Raw genomic sequence first — 23,707 nt, forward strand, 5'->3', positions numbered from 1 at the left:
TCACTTTGGCTTTTACTTTCTTACGTAAATTATGAGACCACAGACACAGCACTATACACTCTTAAGAGTTTTGAAAGGTTCAATGGGCCCCTGGGACTCTTAGAATTAAAAAGAGAATTTGCCAAAAACATTTTCATTTACTGAGGCAGGGCCATGAGTACAGACCAGGGATCCCCAAACTTATCCATCATATCTGAATCACCCAAGGAGCTTAGAAAAATGTGATGACCCTCGCAGTCCTGACTTTGGTAGGTCCAGGCTGGCTGATTCTGATGACAGTGTAGGGGGATGTTTAGCTCGCTTACTGAGACACCCCGGTATGTGAATTTGGGAAGAAAACCCCCCTTGATGTTTTTGGTACATCTTTCAGCACCACGGTACCCAGAAATCCTGCCTTGCCTGGTCCAGCACACAGCACTAATAAGCCCTCCTATCACATCCGGGGCTGGCTGGCCACTGCCTTCTGGGGCCTCGAGAGAAAAGGCGAATGTGAGATCTGTGCCAAAAACCTGTAAATGTCAGCAGCTAAGTAGCAAAGACCTCCGAGGAGGCCCCTGAGGCTGGGATCAATTCAGTTCAGCTCAGGGTCTTTCCTGGGTGAGAATTGTGGAGAAGCGGCTGTGAAATTTTTGTGCCTCGAACCAGCCTACAGGCAGCTTGCAGCGCGAAAGCCCGCAGACAACAGAAACTGGACAGTGTGAGTCCTCTTCCCACAGATGTGTAGCAAGGTTCTACTGGACAAAAGCGGAAAAGTTGGAAGGATCTGCCCAGGACAGAGGAGGACATCTTCCTGCGTGATAATCACCATTGTTCAGTAAGTATTTCCCAAGTACTTCCTACGTGGCAAGCACTGGCCTGAGTTCTGGGAATAGAGCTGTGAGCAAGACCAGTCCTGCCCTCGTGGGCCTCTCAGGAGGAGTTAACTTCTCACTGTCTGCCAGCTCACAGCCTGTCCTCTGGGTCAGTTTGTGACACTCAATTCAGTTCAGCTCTGATTAAAATCCACCCAATGCTGCCTCCTTTATCACCAAATACTCAAAAGCTCTAGTTCAGGGCCCGCAAGTCTAAGGGGAGAGGGTCTTTTTCCCTTTAATGTGAACTTGAGAGGGAAGCTACCTTTGAGCAGTTTTTCCAAAAAAGGATAAATCTTTCAGCAAAGAACTGCTTAGAGAAACAAAAAGAAGTGTGGGTGCTGCTGCATTTCCATGCCTCCCATGGCCAGACACTGCATTCACCCCAACTCTAAAATAGAACGCTTCTGGCATTTACCGCCAGAGCCTTGACAGCTGCTGACACTGTGGATGACAGGGCCAGGGGAGTAACGCAGAACTTCATCTGGCCAGGCTGCCTAGATCAAGGCCATTTGGTCACAATTAAGAATTACGCCTGGGGTCAGACTCAATCTGAACTTCAGAGCAACCTAAGACAACTTGCCGAGAATGTGTTTCACATTCAGAGGCACCTGGCACATTGTAAGAGCCACTCTCTTTAAAATGTCCTTTCTGGAATATGGGGCAGGATGCTTACAAGGTGACAGCACCATCTTTGGGGAGTTGGAACCATACACCAACTTAGGACTGGGACTCCCAGTCTTCTGCTAATTAGCTGCATGGCTTTGGATAATTAACTTTTCTGACACTCAGTTTTCTATAAAATGGGACAAGCACAAACCAGCGAATCAGCTCACAGGTCAGGTGTACATATCCAAAGATGTCAGAGGGGGAAGTGCTTTGCAGGGGTGAGGCTATTCAGAATGTTAGCTGACGTGTGTAGAGGACTAAGCCAAGCAGCCTGAGCCATCAAGATGAGATGTGGAAATGTGAAGCTTCAGTGAAGGGCCTTGACCAACATCACACAGAGATCCTGGGACAGGGATCCAGGCTTCTCAATAGGCTGTGCTTAGTCAAATGTAAGGTGACAGAGGTCGACTGACTGCAAAATTTGCTGAAATAAGATGGAGACATGATTCATCAACAATACCTCAGATACAGAAAGGAGTTAATAGAAATTAACTTCAATGCAACAGTAAGGGCTGACTGAGAAGTCACTGGATAAATCTTTTTTTTTTTTGCTTTTGTCTTTTTAGGGCCACACCCACAGCATGTGGAGGTTTCCAGGCCAGGGGTCGAATTGGAGCTACAGCTGCCGGCCTGCGCCAGAGCCACAGCAACCCCAGATCTGAGCTGCGTCTGTGACCTACACCACAGCTCACGGCAACACCAGATCCTTAACCCACTGAGCGAGGTCAGGGATTGAACCTGCAACCTCATGGTTCCTAGTCGGATTGGTTTCCACTGCGCCACAACGGGAATTTCTTTTTTTTTTTTTTTCCTCCCCCTTTCCCTTATTAAACTCATAACCGAGAACAGTGACTCTTTAGTTCCATTCCTACCACCACCACCTCATCAGGTCCTTATCATCACACACCTGGGACACCTACAATGCAAGTCACAGGTATCCCGGCCTCAGGTCTCTGCCTGCTTCAGGCCCTCCTGCAGATCACCATTAGTCTCCCTGAAGCACCTCCATGATGTGTTTCATCTGCTTACAAATGCGCCTCCTCACAAAGGATAAAGTCCACCTTTTCATCTGACATTTAAGGCCCTAAAACTCTTGGACGAAGCCATCTTTTCTGTCCTGACCTCTTGCTCCTAGAACTCTCTAGTCCAGGGGCACCTGGCCTTGACCTTTCCGTCTCTGGGTCTTTGATCAGATTACCCTCTTCTCTCCAATGAAGGAGCCCATCTGTCCTTCAAAGCCTCTAAGACCTCTCATTCCACAGGCAATCCTATTTGTGAACTCAGCAGTCATGGTCTGTGGCTGAGTTCTGTAACCACTATCTCCAATCACTTCTTCCCCTTCTCTCCGGAAGCCACACCAAGAAGACTTGGCTGCCGTCGCTGTACGGAAACAACTCGTGTTAAGATGACTAGGACAATGCTAAGCGCAGATCTGACATCACCCATCGGCATTTCTTTCTCCATGTGGCTCCCAGGGCACAGCTCTTGCAGTTTCATCCTGTGTGGAGGGGCCCCCTCTTCTGTTGCCTGTGCTGGTCCCTCCTCACCGGCCTGGATTCCCACAGGTGGGTGATCACTGGGCTCAGTCCTTGGCTCCCTTTTCTACTCTATCTCCACTCACTCCTTGGGTGACCTCATCCCGTCTCAAGGCTTAAAAACCACCTAGGGCTGACAAAGTTCAAGTTTATCAATCCTTCTCCAATCTTTCTCCTGAACTCCAGAGAGATATTCACTGCCTATTCAGTATCTCCACTTAGATGTCCAATGGAGATGTCAAACTAAAAATGACCCAGGCCAAACTGATTCTGCCCCAGAGCCACAACCCCATGTTTTAGTCAAAAGCATTAGTCGTCATCCTTGGGGTCTCTCTTCCACTCACTCCTCACATTGCGTCCACATCCTATGGATTCTTCCTTTCCCTAAAACGGGAACCCAGCCACTTCTCTCACCTCCATAGCTTCTGCCCTGGTCCAAGCTGTGCTCGGCTCCCACTTGGATCCCTGGTCTCCCTGCTTCCACTCTTGCAAGTCACATCTCATCGCTCCTCTGCTCAAAACCCTCCGAGTTTCTATCTCACCCAATAAAATCCTACAATCGCTAGGAGATCTCATGTTTAGGCCATGACTACTTCTCTGCTTGCCTCTCGTTACTCTTCCTGCTCATGGGGTCCCATCCACACAGCACCTCCCCCCTCATGGAATGTTCATGGAGTGTTCCCAACCCAGGATTTTGTCCTGCTTCTACCCAACATTCTGCCTCTACCTCTTGATTCCTACCATTCTTCTGGGTTCCTGTATAAATGTCATCTGATTAGTGGGTTGTCCTGGATCATGAAAACACCCTGTTCCCTCTCCTGCCCAGTCTCCTCCATCTTCCCTGGTCTCACTGTGCATTTCTTTGTGGCTGCTGTCCTCACCTTGTATGCTATTACTGTTGACTTGCTTGCTGCCTATTTCTCCCTAAGAAAACAGCAGCTCTGCGTGGACAGGGACCTGGCTGGATTCACTGCTACCTCCCCAGAGCCTCAAACGGTACTTGCACAGAGCAGGCACAAAATCAACCTTGGGTGACTAAATATGGTCAAGTTTCACCATTTATATTATTAAAAGCAAATTACCAGGAAAACTGGTATGAAACCCCTGACACCATGTATGTACTAGATAAAGCAATCCCAATTCAGTGAGAAAATGCATGCTCTTCCTCATCTCATGGAAAACATTTAAGGATTTCATTTTTCCCCATGTGATTCAACATCATGGAAGTGAACTTCTGATTCTCAATCTATACCTTAAACAAGGCCAAGGAGACTAAACTACAAAAAGCACCCAACCAAGGGATCTGAAAAGGGCTCGCCTTCTGACCTGGCAGAACAGCTCCTCCTTTTTCAGGACCATTTTTAGAAGTGCCCAGTTAGGACTAGTTTGCATAATTCCTCAACAAAAGGCAAAGGTGTGCAGAGTTCATTGAAACTCTTTGGGTTTAATGGTTCCATTTTTACACCACTTCTAAGTTGGTGTAACTGTACTGCACGGAGCAAGAGTCTATTAGCTAATACAATGCTGCAAGAAAACACAGAATCGAGGTGAAGATGGAGAGGCTCCCGACTGGCTCAGAGCTTCTGCAGGCTCTCAGTGAGCCCTCCCTTCAGTCTCCATGGTCTGTTCTGTCTGTGTGTTTAGGGCCTTCGATCTGGAACACTGCCCAGAGGCTGTCCTGCTGAGGGCTCAGGTCTGCACTGTTGGGACTAGAGGCAGAAGATAAAGGAGCTGTTTTGGCAGGAGGCACAGACATGGAAACCAGAAGAAAGCCTGTGGAGGATCTGGGGGGGCCCTTAGGGTTGAAACAAGGAGGTGGGTTCCTGAGCTGACATGATGTGGCGACATATGCAGGAATGTGGTTCTGCAAACAGCCAGCTGGGGGTGCCCTCCGTGGTTCTGGTCTAGGTGGGAAGAGAGGGAAAGTTCATGGGAGGGCTGGGGAGAAGGCTGCATGGGCTGGCCTGCTGGAACTGACCGCCTGAAGAAAGACCCAACCAAGATCACATTCTTTGAATGCAGCTCTTCTATCTTGGTTCTGATATACGGCCACCTTATAACAACTGTTGAATGTATTCCCTGCTGTGTCTGACTGTGAACCTTTTCCAAACTGGGCTCATCCAACATTACCCTAAAACTGCTACTCACATATGGCAGGTGTCATCCCAGGTCTGTTATACCCATAAGGCCTGTCACTAATATTCAGAGGATATGAATCAGAAGAACCAGAGCAATTCTGGCATGCAACCACTATCAGGCACTCACCTGGATGGTCACAGTCTTTCAAGTGATCTGCCATGTCTTTGGGCAGAGATTGGTGGAGGAGGTTCTGAGTCTGCTCTAGTTTTCTCTTAAATCAATATTATAGCTTGAAAGCAATGAGCTACAACTGTACAGCATAGGGAAATATATCCAATCTCTCTATTTTTGTCTTTTTAGGGCCGCACATGTGGCATATGGAGGTTCCCAGGCTAGGGGTCAAATTGGAGCTGTAGCCACCAGTCTATGCCACAGCCACAGCAATGCCAGATACGAGCCATGTCTGTGACCTATACTACAGCTCACAGCAATGCAGGATCCTTAACCCACTGAGCAAAGCCAGGGGTGGAACCTGAGTCCTCATGGATACTAGTCAGATTTGTTTCCGCTGAGCCATGATGGGAACTCCCTACATCCATTCTCTTGAGGTAAGAACACGATGGACACTAGTGAGAGAAGGAATGTATACATATATGTATAACTGGGTCCTATGCCGTATAGCCGAAATAGACACAACACTATAATCAACTATATTCTAATAAAAATAAAAGAAAAATGGCACCTAAGGCAGTGGCTTAGATACCTGGACACATCGGGCAGCAACTTCCTTCCACGTTGATGGGCTCGACGCAGGGCAGCGGGGGGCAGCTGACAGTTGAGCAGAGGGTCTGGCCCTGCAGGCAGTAGCAGTGTGTGCAGCTGTCAATGTCCCAGCGCTCCTCATCGGCGTAGGCCTTCCCACTGAAGTGGCACAGCACCTTCTTTGGGATTGTGTCTTCTAGTGAAAAGAACAGTACATGGTGGAGTCACTCGACGGGACAGACACCATTTTTCCTATGCCCGAGACATGGAGGGCACCAGCTTCGCACAATCATGACATGCTCTAGGATTCTACTAGGTGACACTTCTGCTTCCCCAATCCTCGACTGTTATTTTCCTCTGCTCAGAGGATGCTTTGGAACTCTCATCTTGTGGCCTGAACCTGATCAAGGGCCACTGAGGCTGACGCAGGGCAGTATCCGTGACAACCAGCTGGGAAGGGTACCCGCTGGTTAAGAGTCATTAGACGCTCATCGCAAGAGACAAGGGTAATCATCATAGGGCTGCTGAACATACTACACTAAAGAACCACAACTCAAACACAAATGGGCAGAGAGACACACTCAGGGGTTTCATTTCCATGGAAGAGATAAAAAGTCCCGCTGAGGAGACCTGTGGAAACAATTCCAGGAATTCCTATCTCTAGTTAATCCGTATGTAAACGATGCATGGAAGGTAAGGAATGGTAATGGGCTATCACAAGGAACTGGCAGGTGTCCTGGGCTCTCCCAGAGGGGAATTAGCACTGAAATAATCATTCCCTTCATTTTTCAGTGATGCTAGATGTCATCAACTGGGACAGTCCTACCTCAGAAACAATGATTTCATTTCAATCCATTTTTTCCAGCAAACTATGGTTTTTGAGAACTTTTTTTTTTTTTTTCTTTAATGGCTGCAACCACCGCACATGGAAGTTCCTGGGTCAGGGACTGAATCCCAGCCACAGCTGCAGCAATGCCAGGCCCTTTCCCACACTGAGCTGGGCCCGGGATTGAACCTGCACCACCCTGAGACCCGAGCCACTGCAGGTGGATTCTTAATTCACTGCACCACGGCAGGAACTCCATGGCAAGAATGACATATTTTTAAGAACTATTTGTATGTTTAAGAACTTACAGCTTAATACATTGTTCTCCTTTTCTCTCCACTCTCCCTCCATCCTCACAGCCTCCCTTCCTCAGCCCTTTCCTTGAAAATTCCTTTATGTTTGATGCAACACCTTCTCCTGGTTTATCTGAACTTACCAGCGATCGCATTCCCATTAGAGCTCAGGAAGGGTGGCTCAGAGGGAGTGATTAGCAAAGCAGAGATGGGGCCAATCAATGGAGTGAGGTGGGGGTGGGGCAATGGACGGGCCGATACCTGGATGAGTCCTCCTAATCTGGGGAAATTCTATGCTCAGATTCTATAGGAAGCTCCATTAACCACTGGTCACTATAAATGAATAACTATAAAAGAATCTGGATGGGACGTTCCTTCAGAAAGAAGCGGTGTCTGGAGCGCTTTCAGGAGGGTCACAGGCAGAAGTCTTTGGAATCCACATTCTCTTCTTACCAACCACTCAAGCATATGCCCCTCATTAAATGGCACTAATAACGTCCTATGACATTTTGTGTTTGCAAAGATGTTAAGTCTTGGCCCACTGGGGAGTTATAAGCAGGCATGGGAAGGAATCTCTGCCCAGTGTTAAAATCTACAATCTGTCTCCCAATGTTTTTTCATTATTTCTCCCATGACTGTGGCCTGAGGTTCAGCAAGGGACATGGAGCAATCACAAGACAGTTTTAGTTGTAAGCAGAATTCTTTTTCAATATCAATTTAAAAATGTAGGTCACTGTATTGGTGAGGGTTCCAGAGAAAGGGTTCTGGTGTGTTGACTGTTTAGATGAAAAACTCATTTGGAGACATTCACACCAAATGCACGGCAGACGATTCTGCTAATCTGAAACCCTTAGAGGAAGAGACTTAATTAAGATATCCAAAATGTACAAGTCAAATGCTGAGCAGAATCACTGAATGAACTTAAACTCAAGTCATATACTGACCCCCGGCCAACGTTTCATTGAGGACATTAGATCTGCCATCAAATCTAGAATCTATTACGCAGAGGATTCTCTGTGAAGGGAATCATTTCCTCACAAAGCAGCAGTACTGATTACACATTACATAAACTTGTCACAGTTCCCACGATGGACCAGTACCACTGCATAAAGCCTGAGTGAAGTATTTCCGTGCAAGTTACACTTCTCATCCCATCTCGTCCAGCACTTTCTCTTGTGTTTTCCTCCTACAGGCATGTTGCCAGTTCCTTCTTAGACAAAGGGAAGAAGGGGATGAGGGAGAGGCCCAGAAAAGATGAGGACTTCATAATATAACAAATTTGGATCAAGCCAAGCACTGGTCTATATTTTCTTCAGATTGAGGCAAAAATACTCATTATATCTTAAGATATTTAATTGATGCTAATGTCTGTGAGGTTAAAGTTCTCTATGAAATTAAGATACTAAAAATAGTAAGTATGTGTTAAATGTCACAAACACATTCATTCTTTTGCTCTGCAAGCTTTTATCCTCAATGGAAAAAGGGGCACTACCTGAACCTTGACTCAGAGGACTGAGCAGAAGTGGAGGAGACGGGGTACAGACTGGAACTCCTTGCCAGGTGCCCTGCAGCAACCACCGCACTGTGCATTCAACGTGGCGCTGGACAACACAACACCAAGGGTTGAAGCCGCTCAGTCTGCTGGGAGGACTGGGAGAGGCTTCACCAGGGACTGTGTCCATCAGCTCGTCATGTTGGAAGGACAGTGAGAGGTGTCAGGGCTGCTTGTCTGATGGCTGGAGATGAAGTTGGGATCAGATTGTAAAGGGCCTTGAACAATGATGACAGATTTAGATTCCTTCCTGCAGTGGAAAGGACCGCCCTATCAGCTCTGGACTATGACAATATGACAATGTGGAGGACTAAATGGGTTAGGAAGATGGGGATACTGTCACTGGGATGTGATATGGGCCTGGACTAATGCAGTGGTGAGGAAGATGGGAAGGCAAGGCTAGGTTTGAGAAACAGCTGTCAGGATATGGCTATTAAAGGAGCTACAGCATGAAGGATGACCCCGCTTCTGTAATGGGAGGCAAGGCATAGGTAATTCCAGTGTGAGTCATTTTCCTCTTCTAAGAAACAGCTGGTGATCTTGTCGAGGATCTAGTCAAGCCTTATCAAACCAGATACTCCAGTGGGTCGATCAGAGCCACAGTGATGACCTTCAAACTCTTAGCCTTTCCATGTAAACAAAGCTGCCTCTGGGATAGAACTGATTTGGGGAATATTTAAAAACTGTCTAGAAAGAAATGAGAGTGTTAACAGTACCTGTTAGAATCAAGGGTGAATCTTTAACATTTTTTTTTGTAGTCACCATGAGTTACTCTTTTTCTTTTTTTTGCTTTTTAGCGCCGCACCCTCGGTATGTGGAGGTTCCCAGGTTAGGGGCTGAATTGGAGCTACAGCTGCCAACCTACACCACAGCCACAGCAACGCAGGATCTGAGCCTGTCTGTGATCTACACCACAGCTCACGACAACGCCAGATCCTTAATCCACTGAGCGAGGCCAAGGATCGAACCTGCAACATCATGGTTCCTAGTCAAATTTGTTTCCACTGTGCCATGACTTAACTCCAAACATGAGTTACTCTTGATAATGAGGCAGAGATATGAAAATGATTCTCTCAAACAGATGTGGGCAGACATTACCAACCTCCCCCAACTCATCCCCATCAGACAGAGAGACAGACAGACAGACAGACACACACACTGAAGGGAAGAGGGTGGTCTGAGCTGGGCTCTAAAGAACTTGGTTGCAAGGTGTGGTGCTTTGTGAATGCCACTGACCCACTTCGAAGAATTTCAACAGACTGCGAGAAAATTAAACCATGGAGGAAGCCATGCCAAAAGGCTGAATGCTGAGCTACAGCATAACACGGTGTTTCTGTAACTACTCATTCAGTAACTGCATGAGATCACTGTCTACAAGAGTATTTATAAAACCATGTAAGGAGAGCAACTACTCTGGATGCCTTCGAGGCAAGGAGTTGAATCAAGAACTTTCTGTTACATATTAGATGAAACCAAAGTTTCTCATTTGATTTTGTTACAAAAACAAATCTTTCTCTAAATTCAATGAAGATTAAGAATTCAAAGTAGCAATATGATGACAAGGAGCAGAATGAGAGCCATTAAACTGGAAGGCCCCCCCCCACCCCCAGAGGTGCTTCAGCAGGCTCTGCGCACAGTTGCTCAGAGGCAGTGACTGATCAGGAGAACCCACACAAGTTCTGGGGGCCGTTGTGAAGCTCCCCCCCTTCAGGGAGGGGGCTGACTACCACAGACCTAATTTCTATGCTTCCACTCATTTATCTCTATTCCAGTCAAACTCTGCTCATCAGATTACCATGGAAACATCTCACCTTCTTCAGGTCATTTTTAATGGACTTAACTCTGACTTGGGACCAGGACACTATCTTATTAGCTGTAAACAAGGGGATAGGGGAGGGGTGGATAGAGCACAGAGGTAGATGCCGATTGATCGCTGGTTGAAACCATGGGCTGAAAGAGTGAGGCTCTCCTTGGAGATGGCGGAGAGTGAAAAAGGGACCAGTGGCCCCAAAGATCTTATAAAGGAAACTGCCTGCAGGAATGAGGACCCTCAGGGTCTGTATAGAAGTTTAAAACCAGTTTTAGACTCGTGTGCAGAGCTCAGCTGGGCAAGAGCTACGACCTTCAGGACCAACACTCTCATATCTGCAGGTCAGAGAAGGCAGGTGGCAGATATAAGAGAGATGGTTCTGAACGAAGCAGCAAGGTTCCAGGCACTACAGAGAACTAGCATCTGCTGAACATCCCTGGTACCCAGGCACTGTGCTCAAGAGCCCTGCCCAGCTCAGCCTTAGGCACCTCTCTGAGGTAGGGCTGTCTATCTTACTCTTGGGGAAACTCAGGTTCAGCAAGAGGAAGTAACCTGATGTAACCAAGTCAAGAGGCAGTGGAGCTGGGATCTACTCCTGGTTCCATCGGACTGGAAAGCCCTCATTCTTTGCCCTGAGTTCTGCCCAACATCCCCCTTTCTTACCCTCCTAGGAACACACAGAGCCCTCCTCACGTGGGCTCAACTGTGCCTGGGCCTCTCTGGCAGAGTGGACAATGTCTTGGCTACCTAACATTTTCAGGTGGAGGCCGAGCTAGGTCCAGTATGCAGGGCCATCAGCTTGAGGACAGGGACTTCGATCCATGACAAGCCCATTTCAGGGATGGCAACAGAGGAACGCGTCCCCCTGCTGCTGCTTTCCACGATATCTCCACATCTGATCTGTTTGAGCCATGATATCAAAATACCTCATAACAGTGAAGTTGGTTTATTCAAACAGGTTTTAAAACAAAGCCATGGAGTTCCCGTTGTGGCTCAGTGGTTAACAAATCTGCTAGGAACCATGAGGTTGCGGGTTCGGTCCCTGGCCTTACTCAGTGGGTTGGGGATCCGGTGTTGCCGTGAGCTGTGGTGTAGGTCGCAGATGCAGCTCGAATCCCGAGTTGCTGTGGTTCTGGTGTAGGCCAGCAGCAACCCCTAGCCTGGGAACCTCCATGTGCTGCGGGAGCTGCCCCAGAAAAAGGCAAAAAGACAAAACCAAACCAAACCAAAAAAAAAAAAAAACCAAAAAAAAAACCAAAAAAAAAAAAAAAAAAACGCACACACACAAAAAACAAAACAAAACAAAAAAACAAAACAAAGCCATATTTAGGACATGGGTTGGGCACCACATGAAATAAACGGAGGACTCCTGATTTTGAAAAAGCCTTGACCAATTCTTTCTGGGGTGGCTGCTATGTGATCTGGGTTAGAATAGATTTTAGTTAATTAGATTTTAGTTAATGAGGCTTTATGGAAACTTCTTTTGACTAAGTTTCAACGGAAAAGTCAAAGATCTAAATCGAGGCCTGAAGATACGTGATGAATTTCGGCTGACTGATGCATCCGGGTGCCCCGTGTATTTCTTACATGCTCATTTCTTTTCCCAGATGTACCACTTCCCACCAGGGCCAACCTGAGTCAACCTGAGAAAGCTCTGTCAGAAAGTTCTAGAGACAACTTGGTTTACAGAGAGACATGGCAGTTAATCTACTTAATTTGAAGTTATGAATAATAAAGTCACTGTAGTTTGGGGTGGGGATGGCACAGTCTGATGAGAGGCTACATAAAAGCACTTTCAGCTTTCAGTCGAAGAGGAAAGCAGACAGAGACACGAGAACTCTCCAACTCAAAGTAATCCAAGAGGCTGATGCCTGGTTATGGAGCGGGCTGTGCCATTTAATTTCGACGGCTGTACTTATCACTCCACCTGGTTGCTTCTGCTCACAATGCCATGGGTCTTATTCTTCGATCCCTCACACTAATCACAACTTCCACTTGCGGACTGCCTGCTACGTACCAGGTGAGGTGCTCGTCAAGCATTTTTCATGGGCCAGTTCCACGAGTTCTCCACAGCCCAATGGGACAGAGTGTTATTTCAATTTCACAGAGAACCAAGGCACAGGGACAAAGGCAACTTGTCCCAAATGCGTGGCTAGCCAGGGGCAGGGCCAGGTGGAGAACCACACGCACCTGCACAGTCTCTGCGCCCCCTCTGCCTGCTGGGTCCCCAGTGGGGTAACCTCAGTGAGGGTCACCTTCCTGAGCAGGTGTCTGGGCCGCCCCAACAGAAGGGGTCACAGCTCACCGACTCTGGAGAATGGACACTTGGACTTCCTATGCTTTACATTTGTTGTGGCTCCAGTCTCTGCCTTCAAAGGCAGATTATCCTTTTGCCGATTGATTGCATGAGACGATCCCATCAGGGAATGGAGATTAACGAAGTGGTTATGGAGGACTCGGGGTTCTTCCCAGGCAAACTTCTCTTTACCACGCCTCTCTCCCTGCCCCCCCTCTCTCTCTCCCTCTCGGAAGACTAGAGAAGAAGGTGCCAGGGAAAGCATGAGGTATGACACTAATATAATAAGGTTTATTTTAACAACAAATGCATCGGGAGTTTTATACCCAAACTAATGTGATCCCCCCTTCAAAGTAGGCACTGTTGAGGGCTATAAACATACTCCAGTGATACTGCCCTTGCTTCATCTGGCTCTGGAATTTTCCTTTTGCAATGAATGATATCCAGAGCCAGATTTTGAAACATGCAAGGAAGACGGTTACTCTTTTATGGCCACTCCTCGGTTTAGATCAAGCTTTGGTATTTGGTTTCCTCAGCTCTGGCCTCTATCTTATCCTTCAGATCAGCCTGAAGTGACTTTTGGCCTCCGTCCCTCCCTGCTGAAGGATGGAGATTGGCTGTGGCATCTTCAGCCTCATGTGTCAGGAGCATGGAGTACTGGTGCTTGCAGCTGCCAGCCACCTAACTCAGGGAGCTCTCAGACCTACGTCTTATCTTTTTGGACTCAAATAGATGCAATATTATCTTGCATCATGTTTGGCTACAATAAAAATATGGGATCTCTTTCAGCATAGAGTTTGGAAAATTCAGCTCGATTTTTCTTTTTCTTTTCCCCCTTTCCTTCGATTCTGGATATATTAAAGGGTGGAGGGAGATGTGGCAGGGCCTTGAAATGTTAACCCCTTTCAGGGTAACCTCTCCAACTGTCTGAACCTCACTATCTTACTTCTTTTTAAGATAAGAAAAAGCTTAACAGGCTGTTAAAGTTGGACTTTGCTTGTGCTCTGGAGCTGTTTTACTAATACTCCCATAAAGCTAATTAACAGCTGGGGGAAAACCTAGGGCCTAGAATTGTGTCATTTTCTTCCTCTATAAAGATCCAATTCAATATTTCAGGAGTCACTGAGGTAGCAGCTCAGAGCTGGCTCTGACTCTAACCATGATGAAAAGAAAGCATTGCCATGGAGTTCCCGTCGTGGCGCAGTGGTTAACGAATCCGACTAGGAACCATGAGGTTGCGGTTCGGTCCCTGGCCTTGCTCAGTGGGTTAACGATCCGGCATTGCCGTGAGCTGTGGTGTAGGTTGCAGACGCGGCTCAGATCCTGCGTTGCTGTGGCTCTGGCGTAGGCTGGCGGCCACAGCTCCAATTAGACCCCTAGCCTGGGAACCTCCATATGCCACAGGAGCGGCCCAAGAAATAGCAAAAAAAAAAAAAAAGAGAAACCATTGCCAGACTCCCCACCCCCTTTTCCTCTGTGAAAGTTTATAGAAATTAAAATCCACTAGAACCTATATTTCTGCCAGGAGCCAACTTCCCTGTATAGATCGTTCGGGTTCTAAATCTGGTTGTGGTGGTCATGAAGTTAGAGTCCTGGTGTGGGAGTAACTTCCTGGGAGGAAGTTAGGCAGCTTTAGAAACTGCATCAGTTCTTGCAAATCTCCAACGTACTATTTCGAGACCTGAAAAGTAATTTACTCTGGGATCCTAGCAGCCAGGAAACTAAACGCAGCTCTTACTCTCAGAGTAAGTCCCACTGCAAAAGAAACCAACGAGCCGTGCAGTGGGTGCCCGTTCCCCCTGCACATCGCTATGGAGAGCACATTCTAAACGCTGTGGGTGCAGCAGTGCGCAACAACGGGAGGTCTCAGCCTTCGAAGAGGGTCTCATCAGCTTTGTGTGATTCTAGGTCCAAGAAGATGTGCCAAACGATGTGAAAAAACTGTGCCAACTGCAGGCCCTGCTAATAACATTACACTTCAAATTGGTTTCTTACGTTAGAGGCTCGAGGGATTTAAAGAAAACTTCAGTGCAATTGCTTAGGCAGGTGGGTAAAGGTACCAGGTACACCATGGGTCATGCAGAATTTAAAACGCTGAGTGGAAAAGGCAGCCAAGTGTTTCCACTGACACAGCTGACTCAGGTAAGTATAGAGGAAGTACTTTTTAAAATTCTGGCTTATGACTATAACAATGAATTACAAATACTCTTTCTCTAACTCCAACAAAGGAATGAGATACTACTATTACCTCGTATTTTACTCTCTCTTAACTGACAAGACATTGCAATCGCTGGCCTGTGAGATCCTTGAATTTTTAGATCCCAAGCAGGGCACATGTTGGGCACAAATGCCCCATCTAGAGAATCAATGGAATGTGAGTGCCTCCTGTTTGAGAAACCAGCTCTACTTTACAAATTTTTTTAAAACATAAAGTGGAGACAAAGAGAAATCACAACGAAGAAGAACTCTGAGCAAATAAATGAGGTCACTAAGAAATGGATAGAGATCTGCGGACAAAGAAGACGATGACGGATTTTTTTTTTTTTTTTTCTTTTTACAGCCATGGACCTTCCTTAGCTAAGGGTTGAGTCAGAGCTGCAGCTGCCAGCCTACACCACAGTCACAGCAACGCTGATATCCTCACAGAGACAACATCGGGTCCTTAACCCCCTGAGCCGTGAAGGGAACTCCCTGATTTTGAATATGCTGGCTTGCTGGACCTTCCTAGACTAAAAGAATATAAGAGTGGAACTCAACTGAAGTCTTATGAAAAACAGACACAGGTGGCCTAGACGCTTTTGGTGAGGCAGAGTTCTAATACACAGTAATTCCATCAGCAAACGATGAAAGGTTTTTGGCTAAAAATGCAAAACGTATTTATTGATTTACCTCAAACCTTGAGTACTTTATCTTGTAACATCTAGCTTCTAATACATAAAGCACATGCTCTTAATTCACTTATATAAAAAGAAAAACCTGAGGCAAATATTGCCAGGTAGGCTGACTCCTACCTCCACATAATGCCTTAATTTAACCAAAGGCAGATCTGACCCCAGTTTTAAGACTTTTCTTGGACGTCCCCTTCTTGCTTTATTTTATTCTGTTTCTTGGGATGGGAGTCGAGGTCTCTTTATAAAGGCCAAGAGAGCCTTTCAGGTTTCTTCAACATACGGGAAAGAAGAGGTGATGGATGGCACAGGGTTCCTAGTGAACAGAGAAAGTATAAACGTTCCTGAATTCTCACTGAACTAGTAAACATGGTGACTTCTGGCTGACTCCTACTGCATGCCAGGAGACAGAGTTTCTCAATAACAGAACTTGCTAATCCTTGTATTAAGCATCTGTTATGGGCTGATTAAGCACTTCACATATAGAAGTTCAAGGAAACATATTACTGTCAACTTTAAAAAAGGTCTCGTCTTGTATGGCTTTACAATCCAAGATGCACATACAGGCACATGGAGATGATACACACAGAAATCATTCTGAAAATAGATAATGTAGTCTAAAAGGCAGGCAGGAACCATGACAGTCAAGGAGGGCTGACTAAGAAGGAAAACAAAGTTTCCTTCAGAACTTAAAGGAAACTATGTACGTGAGAATCAGAATATAAAGTCTTGTTAAGAAAACTGTGAGGTAGAAGTCACTGGGCTTCCCAGAGTGGCTGGTTTCTGCACCAGAGGAGTTTCTGCACCTACTAGAGGTGGTTCACCCTGTTGCAGCCCGAGTGCTGCCAGGAAGACTCCACCAGCAGCCTCCTGCAGGCTCTGCGGACTGACTTTAGTCTGATTGCATCTCCTGGACAAAGTGTAATCCTCCTAGAGGGGTGTCCTCCTCTCCCTCATGAGACGGTACACAGTCAGAGTTGGCTTCCTGGACAGAAATAAGAGGCGAGAGGCACCTGCTACTAATCTCTCTGGAAACACGGGTGCTGGCCTCCCTTCTGTGCAGCAGACGTCTGTGAATTAAGAACATGGGGCTGGAGCCTAGATAAGACGATGCCATTCAGAGGTTTCCCCCAACTTAACTAGAACAACTTGAATGTCTGTTTACACAGCCGGGGGCCTGGGGAGGATACTGAAGTGAGAAGAGAAAGCTGCTTATGGGATAAGCAGGATGAGATGCTTCCTAGGGTGGAGGGCAAGACCTAAACAAACTGAAATCAAACCCTGTTTATTTTTGTTGCAACAACTTTAGACCAGTTCCAAGTTAGCACAGGGCCTGACAACCAGAATGTTTTCCGTCTTACACCCTCCAAACAATACACAGAAAAGCACCCCGCTTCCCTGCTTCCCTTCCCTTTCGCTGAAATCGCTCAGCAGGAAGTGGGAGCCCCAGGAGTGCAGTGCAGGGGCCACAGGAACGGGGAGCTCTGAAGATCAGGAGGCACAGGCTGTCTCCTCCAGACGGGGGCAATCTGACTACACACGCCACATGCTCTGCTTCCAGGAATCACGGTGAATCCTGCAGACACAGACTCCTCAGATGGGACTCGTCTCTTCCGGCAAACAGAAAAATAAAAGCGTGCCTTCTCTCTCCCATGGCAACGTTGTCCAGAGGCAGGAGAGGACAGTGAAGCTCTGAGGTCTGGGGCCAGGCACTGCCCCAACACCGCAGCACTACAAAGCCTTAGACTGCACACTGCTTTCACCTGGGTCACACTGAGGTGACTGAAGTGGTCACGGGTTCCAGAAGCCAAGAGTGTGCACCACTGAAGCCTTTTCTCAAATATTCTCATCCTTTAAAATCCTGTCACTGGGATGTGACATCCAGGCCCTTCTCTTGCAAAAAGGCAGGTTCTGCATGTAAAATGAGGCACCAGATTCCATTTGATGCCTTCTCCTCAGCTCATGCGCACCTCGTGTTAGGAGACCTGTAACTGGATGAGCCAATATGTATTCCTATCCTTTTCCATGTTTATAAAGTGCTTTCACATAGGCATATCCTGTCACTTAATTTTCATGGCCCTTTAGTGAAGCACAGGACAATATTATCATTCCCATCTTACAGATGAGGAAACAGAGCTAGAGTTATATCCTATACCAAGACATAGAGCTAGAACGTGCCAGAGATGGGATCATCATGCCTTGGCTCCAAAGTACATTCTCTTTCCAATACACAGAAGATTTTAATGTTAAGAAAACACACTGGAGAAACAGCTGTGAAAAATGTTCCAATGAAGATGCCAGTATCATAACATTATGGCTTAAAAATGTACATTTAGTTCTGTGAGTGGTATATTTTAGAGATGCTGAATTAAATATTTACTGTTTGATTCCTCAGCTGAATTGAATACACAATAATCCACAGATGTTCCAAAGAGATACTATTTGTATCTATCTCTAAGAGAAGATAGCTAAACAAATAAACATAAATCTAAGCAAAAATGAATGCTACAGGAGAGACTGACTTGATATAAAGTGTAGGCACTGCCCCTCCTAAAGAGAAATATTATTAATCATTTGCTAGTTGAAGATCATGATGGAAAGGAAATATAATTACATCATTACAACTGAGTGCCAAGCCAGCTGGGCTCCATGTGAAAGCTCCACCTCAAATATTAATAAAGGATATATATAAATACATAAAAATAGCTAACCTCTAATCAGACCTACAAGAAAACCATTTTTTTTAATCATCACAGATGTTTAAAGATCATTTAAACATCATTTCACAGATGTTTAAAGATATAAGATACTCAAAGACACTTAAAAGACTTGAAGATATGTAATCAGAGTATAACTTTGTTCACCTCATTATGAAATAAATAGATGTGCGTGTGTGTATATACATACACACATAAAACATGAACCATCATCCAAAAATAACTAACCTTTGACAAAAACTTCAATGAGAAGAAAGATGCACTGACTCAGGGATTTCCAGCCAACAAATATGACTCTAAATATCTGACCTCAAATATTTTTTAAAATAACATATGATTACAAATAAATAAAAATACTTGCCAAATGAAAAGTTTCAAAACAATATTCTATGTACTGAGTCAGCCTCAGGACTTGGCCAAAACAGAGTCGCTTACTCAAGAACAGCCCTGTTCAAGACATGTGATTGCCAAGGGGGCAGGGAAAGGGACTGGGCTGGGAGTTTGGGATTAGTAGATGTGAACTATTCCATTCAGAATGGATGAGCAATGGGGTCCTGTTGTATATACAGGGAACTATATCTGATCTCTTGGGATATAACATGATGGAAGACAACATAAGAAAAAGAATGTATAATGTAAATATAAACTGGGTCACTCTGCTGTACAGCAGAAATTGGCACGACATTGTAAATCAACTACAATTTTTAAAAAGGAGGAAAAATTATAATGTTATTAACTACTACTGCTAAAAACAAAACAAAACACAGAACAGCCCTATTCAATGAGACTGACTGTATTGGCGGGACCCCCAGGTATATAAATTTCCCAGGTAGTAGACTGAACCCCTGGACTTGGTGACATTCTGCTGGGATGCTGACAGATGCTGCCAGAGACTGGCCCTTGACAGAAGCATCACCCACACAAACATCAGAGCAAGGGTGATGTGGTTCAGGGCACAGGAAGTACCTGGGGAATAAGGCTTGCAGGCTTCACTGTTTGCTGTCCTTTAGGAGTGATAGAATAAAGATCTCCTTGAGGGACTGAAATAATTTTTGTTCCAGAAAGGCATGTATCATGTAGTCAGTGCTAAGGCTACAGATGCTATCTTGATGGTGAGGTTTGTCATGGCAAAGGCATCTGCTGTTTATAAGGAACCTCATATCAAATCTGACATCACATCAGAATTCCCACCAGGCCTTTTATCTCCTCCTGATTCATACTCAAGTCATCTTTTGAGTCTTGTTCCCCATTCTGTAAGCCATCATTACAGTTAAAAAGCCTATGAAAATAAAATCTGAGTTTGTATGTATTTGTGTAGGAAGCGGAATATTAAAAAAAATTAGGGAATCAGAAGATATTCCATTAAAATGATTGGGTAATTACTACCTAGTTTCTTTCTCATACAAGGATGAATTCCCTAATGATGGGTATTATAAGTAATTAGACAAAGCTGTTCACTTTTCAAAATTAATCATCAATCCTATTAATTATGTCTGTATCACATTCTATTAAATTAGCACACATAATATAAGGCCTTCATACATCAGAAGAGAAGCATTATCACTGCACTTTAGTGACTTGATAATTTATCTGAAAGGAACACAAATACTCATAATTATGCTACTTTTAGTAGGATCAGCCTTTTCAATTCTCTTGCAGTAAGAAAAACATCTATTTTACAAGGTAAAAGCAAGCATGCTTTTATTTAAGGGTTTTTTTTTTGTTTTTTTTTTTTTGTCTTTTTGCTATTTCTTGGGCCGCTCCCACAGCATGTGGAGGTTCTCAGGCTAGGGGTCGAATCGGAGCTGTAGCCACCGGCCTACGCCAGAGCCACATAGCAACACGGGATCCGAGCTGCGTCTGCAACCTACACCACAGCTCACGGCAACGCCGGATCGTTAACCCACTGAGCAAGGGCAGGGACCGAACCCGCAACCTCATGGTTCCTAGTCGGATTCGTTCACCACTGCGCCACGACGGGAACTCCTATTTAAGGGTTTTATACTAAATAAGAAGTCAGGTTCAAGGCAGGTCTGAGGTATTTAGATATCTATATTTGGCTGATTAGGGAAAACATCCACCCAGGCAGGAGACCTGTAGCCATGGGGAGGTCAGTGCCATAGCCTGTGGGAGACTCACGTGACCCCAGGAGCAGTTCATCTGGGTTAAAGAGGAGCTGGGTTCAAACTGAGACGATGAAACCACTGGTCCTCAGTGGCTGCTGAGATGCCATCGGGAGCTTTTCTACTAGAATGATGGCCTCCCCACTTTTCCCTTTGCTGGGGGATCTGGATGTGGATGCAGGCTCTGCCACTGAGGCACAGCTAGTCATCATCTGCAGGCGTCCTAACGCTGCCCAGGCTCGCTGCCCTTACAGAGGGACCACACTGACGGAAGGTGACAAGAGAAGGTCTGGAGAGGCCAAGAGAGCAAACTGGAGGGTCCGTAAATCCCCACATCACAGTCATGAACTGAACCTGACTTCATATGCTTGACTTAAGCTGGGAGAAAGGATAGAGGCTAATCTGACAAGGCTACTTGCAAAGAAGAATGATGCATAAAGAGGATCCTAAAGACAATTTCAGTAACAAAACACGCATGAAGCATTAAGATGAGTAAGAGAACAACAGCGCACAGTATGGCTCATCCAACATGAAGATTCCCCAATATGTTCCCCAGAAGATACATCACAGGTTTCTATGATACACTTATACCTGCATTGCTTGGGGGGAGGCTGTTGTGGAAGGAGATGCAATAGAGACAAAAATTCCACTCTATCATTATGAGGGTATATGAACCACATTTTAGTTAAAGTGCTTACAATCTAACTTGAAGCCCGAACCATAAACTGTGGTCAAATGGGTATTCCCCGCTCTCCCCCCGACTAAAGAAGTATATCCAAATTATGCAAGAACTGGAATAGGAAAATATGAAGGCAAAAGATAAAAAAGGGAAGACAAAGATCACAGAATACTGTGATATGCAAATTTCTTTCTATAAGTTTGAATTTGTTAAATTGGCCTTGTGAGAAAGAGACATGATTTACTATTATATTATCACATGGCAACAAACGTACTAGTTGGTAATGTACTAATAAGCACACATTTACCAATTAAGTAGCAAAACATGACAGGAACTTCTTTTTATCTAAAAAAAAAAAAAAAAAAAAAAAACGAATTTTCAATGCACGAGAAATTCGCTGCTGGGTTTCTCCTCTGAAGGTAACAGAATTTTCTGCCTCCCGGGCCCTGGTTTCCAAATGTAATCATTTAGGATTGAAGTTTTGATATTTCAATATGGTGGTCCTGGCTGTATATCTCCCCCTCTAGCCACCAACCTCCGGCCTGAAACAGTGACCTGGTCACATCTTTCATTTAGATTTCACCAAAAGCTGTGCCATTTTCCAAAGAAATGTTGTCAGCTCTCTGAGAAGATATGCAGCAGCGAACTGGATGTAGACCTTGATACAGTTTTGGCTCCATTTCGGAGCTACAAAGCTTATAGGTATGATAGCACACCCATCCAACATCCCAGTTACTAAAACGCGGGGCAACCATGTGTCTCAATTTGCTTGGGACACTCCTGGTCTAGAGCCATGGTCCCTCCATAATTATTAACAGCCCCCATTTCACTCACAAATGTGTGGTTCAAAGAATAAATTGGATGGATGGTCATCTTCTGAAAAGAAGGTCATCCTATCCATCTTTCACACATAATTTCTAACGTTCTCTGACTGTTACACTGAGAAAACCAAGCTCTGTAAATCTCCTGAGACCAGAAATTGTGTTTTAAAAATATCTTCTCATTTCTTGTATACCAATGTGTGGAATAAGGGTTCAGAGGAAGTGGCAAAGTCCAGTGGTTGGAGGTCACTGTCAAGGACAGGGAGCTGCCCTGATAAGCTTGAGTCGTGGCCAACATGCACCCGGGTGCCATTGAGAGACTCACCTATGAGATCTGCTACAAAGCCCTGTGGCCAGAGGATCTCTCCTCCTCCTGAGGCAGCACCCCAAATACAGGCACTGATTTGCATCTAGAAAGCATGCAAAAATCTTCAACAGTAAATGCATGGTGCCTGCCACTAATACAGCTCGCCTAATTCTGCACCTGCTAACTCTGATGACAGGTTCACTCCTGGACTGAGATATGTCATTGTCTTGCACTTGACTTTATGAGCTTTACTTGAGACAAAAGCAATCACAGTGAGAGCCTCGGGAGCAGGGACTGTGTTAGAGTTGCCAGCTGTCTAAGCCTTGCCTTCTGGACTCCAGAACAACATCTGGCCTGTGTCCATAGGACTGGTTTTTGTATAGATGGCAGTGGTTAATATACACATCCTTAGCTTACGAGATGTACCCCTGTGTCACTCGAAGGAGAAGGCTCTGTCAATTACTCAGGCCTCACTCTGTCCCTAAGCCCCCAACTTGGACAACTGCACGTTTAAATAGAATCAATTAAGTGTTAGCAGACAGAGGAATAACTGGGAGATTCAATTACTATCTGGTATTTAGCTGATCTTGAGGCAGTGGCCAGCTTTAGGCTCTATGTGTAATGTGAATATGGGACATGGTGTTTCCATGTGGACAAAAAGACCACTTTTGCTAATAAAGTGAAGGAAGAGAGTTACGACAGTGAAAACCCTGAAACAGCAAAGGAGCATGATAGAGCCTGACAGTGCTCTAACATCACGGCATCCTGAGAGAGCATTTCTGCATTCGTAACATGTTTGACCTCAGAAACACATCTTCCAACATCTTTCCTCCGCCTGACGTGACAACACTGGGTCTGTGTGGCATGTCAACCAGAAAGACAGACTTTAAAACTATTAACTGATCTAGGCAAATGGCTGTCAACACAGATTTCGTGGCAATGGGAGAGAGGAAGGGCTTTTTTTCTTGGTCTTACCTATGCAGTAGGGACAACACTGGCCTTTTCTCAAAACAGGTCTTTCGCAGGATACAGAAGGGCAAGACTCAGAGAAGCAGCTAATCACACTATCCAGGCACACGCAGCTGGTACACACGTCAGGCTTCCAGGACTCAGCGGCCAGGAATATATCCCCTTCGTCATTTTTGCAGTAACTAGGCACGCTGTCATTATGGGATGAGGAAGGCTGGAGAGGTTCATCTGGAAAAAAGGAATAGAAGGTCAGCAGGGAAAAGAAGATGCTGCAGGCCACCCACTGCACAACAAAGCAAGTTCCTCTCCATCTCAGAAAAAGTGCCCTCAATCCCCACGGCTTTGTGTATGTGCCTCCTAAAAACTGACCCAGGAACGAAACAGCACGTCTGACTGGGGCAGGGTCTGCAGTCTGAAGGCAAAACAACAAAGACTACAAAAGATCTGCTGCAGAGAGTCTGTCAGTTGCATGCACAACATCCACTCTACTCTCTTCCTTAGTCCAATAAAGTCCTGATGTGGGGGTGGGT

At 45.5% G+C, this 23,707-nt stretch overlaps 1 protein-coding gene across 4 annotated transcripts in view; it reads right to left on the reverse strand.

Annotated features, from left to right (window-relative positions):
- CRIM1 (cysteine rich transmembrane BMP regulator 1) overlaps positions 1-23,707 on the reverse strand; it is a 203,263-nt gene that overhangs the window by 9,458 nt on the left and 170,098 nt on the right. For all 4 annotated transcript variants that reach the window (XM_021087638.1, XM_021087639.1, XM_021087640.1 and 1 more), the window contains 2 exons: positions 23,184-23,405; positions 5,898-6,092 (listed from right to left, as the gene is read on the reverse strand). In XM_021087638.1, the coding sequence (XP_020943297.1) occupies positions 5,898-6,092; positions 23,184-23,405 (417 nt within the window). The remainder of the gene's footprint in view (positions 1-5,897; positions 6,093-23,183; positions 23,406-23,707) is intronic.

Source organism: Sus scrofa, chromosome 3, assembly GCF_000003025.6.
Source record: "Sus scrofa isolate TJ Tabasco breed Duroc chromosome 3, Sscrofa11.1, whole genome shotgun sequence".
Taxonomy (NCBI): domain Eukaryota; kingdom Metazoa; phylum Chordata; class Mammalia; order Artiodactyla; family Suidae; genus Sus; species Sus scrofa.